Source organism: Mustelus asterias, unplaced genomic scaffold, assembly GCF_964213995.1.
Source record: "Mustelus asterias unplaced genomic scaffold, sMusAst1.hap1.1 HAP1_SCAFFOLD_76, whole genome shotgun sequence".
NCBI lineage: Eukaryota > Metazoa > Chordata > Chondrichthyes > Carcharhiniformes > Triakidae > Mustelus > Mustelus asterias.
In genome coordinates, this window is record NW_027590135.1 from 60,999 (window position 1) to 63,490 (window position 2,492).

General features: G+C 44.7%; 1 protein-coding gene across 1 annotated transcript; it reads right to left on the bottom strand.

The window, feature by feature from the left end:
- Positions 1–429: 429 nt before the first annotated feature.
- Positions 430–819, bottom strand: LOC144483585 (histone H2A-like). The gene has a single exon (XM_078202221.1). The coding sequence runs from the start codon at positions 817–819 to the stop codon at positions 430–432; it is 390 nt and encodes a 129-aa protein (XP_078058347.1).
- Between the last annotated feature and the right edge of the window lie 1,673 nt (positions 820–2,492).

Below are 2,492 nucleotides of genomic sequence, written 5' to 3' on the forward strand. Positions count from 1 at the left end.
ACATCGCAAGGCGTTTGTTACCTTGGCGCAGAGGGATTTGTCCGGAGGGAACCAGCAGAGTTTTATTTTAAATTCGGTTTTGATTTGCCCTGCCTCTGCGTGTTTTGTTCTTGCTTTGAATCATTGAATCAGCATTTAAAAGAAAATCAGCGTTGAGCTTCAATTAAATGTTGAGCTGGAGAACATTAAAAAGCTTCCTGTGCCCTTTGACATTTTGAAACACATTGCCTGCCTGTTCCGATTACTTATGCTGAAATATTTATGGTTCAGTAATTAAAATAGGATTGTGTTATTTGACATTTTCTACTTGAGTGAACACAGGTTGTGTTTTATTTCGCCTTTCTGATAGCAATGGGGGGAGGTTAGTCAGTAATACAGATTTTGTACAAAAAAAGAGCCTTTGGGTTATCAGATTAAAGAATGGGCGCTTCACTTGCTCTTCGCGGCCCCAGCGCTGCTTTTCTTGGGCAGCAGCACGGCCTGGATATTAGGCAGCACCCCGCCCTGAGCGATGGTCACCCCTCCCAGCAGCTTGTTGAGCTCCTCGTCGTTGCGGACGGCCAGCTGCAGGTGTCTGGGGATGATGCGGGTCTTCTTGTTGTCCCGGGCCGCGTTCCCGGCCAGCTCCAGGATTTCAGCGGTCAGATACTCGAGCACAGCAGCCAGATAGACCGGGGCTCCGGCACCCACACGCTCAGCATAGTTGCCCTTTCTCAGGAGCCTGTGAACACGGCCCACCGGGAACTGCAGCCCAGCCCGGGAGGAGCGAGACTTGGCCTTGGCCCGAGCTTTCCCGCCGCCCTTTCCTCTTCCAGACATCTGCACAATCTCACAAACACTTTCACAAAGAATCAGCAATTCTCCAGCATTGACTGTTCTTATAAACTGACAGCTCCTCTGATTGGCCGCTGCTCTATTCACCTCATTTGCCTATATTCTTCACCAATCAGCTCACTGGAAACAGAAGAGGGCGGGACTTCCCCACAACAACCGGCAGAAGCAGAGAATTTGTCCATTTCCAAAAGCCCGCCAATTTCATTGTGGGAAAGGAGCGAAATCGTGTCCGACCATGAACTGAGTAAGTCCTGCCCTGTTTCAATCAACCAAAATGCATCACCTCACATTTATCTAAACAAAACTCCATCTGCCATTGATTGGCCCAATTGATCAAGATCCCATTGGTGTCATCTGCAAACTTACGAACCAGATTTATAAATCGGGACAAAAAGAGTATAAAAACAAGGAAGCAGTGCTATATCTCTACAATCATTGCTCAGACCACATTTGGAGTATTGTGTTCTGTTCTGGGCACTTTATTTAGGAAAGAATGTTAAAACCCGACAGAGTGCAAAGGAGCTTTACTGGAATGATTCCAGGAATGAAGAATTTTAGATACAAGGAAAGATTTGAGAATTTGAGCTTTTTCTCCTTGGAGGAGGAAAGATTAAGTGATGACCTGATTGAGGTGTTCAGAATTATGAACAATTTTGACAGGGAAAAGGAGGATGTTCTGTTTCCACTAGTTGCAATGTCAGTGATTCGGAGTCACAATTTCAAGATGGCCAGCAAGAGAGCTGGGAGTGAGAGGAGGAGAACCTCTTTACTCAGAGAGTTGTTGGGATTTGGAATGCGCTGCCTGGGAGAGTGGTGGAGACGGATTCCACAGGAGGTTTGAAAAGAGAGCTGGATACATGTTTGAAAGTGATGAATTTAGAGGGCTACAGAGATAGGGCTGGAGAAAGGGATGAGCTGGGTGGCTCTCTGGGGAGCCAAGGCTGAGTGGCTTCCTTCTATGCTGTAAAATGCTATGATTCTATAATGTGTGAGAATGTGAAACAGTCCATTTTGGCAGAAAGAATAAAAAAGCTCATTATCTAAATGGTGGGAGATTGCAGAGTCTGAGGTGCAGAGGGTTCTGGGTGTCTTAGTGCATGAATCAGAAAAGGCTGATAGAGATGCGCAGCAAGTAATTAGGAATGCAAATAGAGTGTTATTGCTTAATGTGAGGAATTGTAGGGAATTGATGCTTCAGTTGAACAGGACATTGGTGAGACCACATCTGGAGTATTGTGTACAGTACTGGTCTCCCTATCTAAAGAAAGATGTAAACATGTTAAAAGCAGTTCAGAGATGGTTTAAGAGACCAATACCAGGAATGAGTGGGCTGTCTTATGAGGAAAAGTTGGGGAAGTTAAGTTTGTATTCACCAGAGCTTAGAAAAGTAAGAGGTGACTTGTCAACAGCTTTAAGATCCTGAGGGGTATTGACAAGATGGATGGGGAGAATCTAGAGGTCACTGTTTAAAATTAAGTTGTCCGTTATTTGAGACAGAGATTAGGAGAAAACTATTCACTCCGTCTTGAGTCTCTGGAAAACTCTTCCTGCAAAGGAAATGGAAGACAAGTCTTTAAATATTTTGAAGGCAGAGGTAAATTGATTCTTGATTAATAATGGGGTGAAAGGTTATTAGGGGTAGAATGGAATGTGGGTTT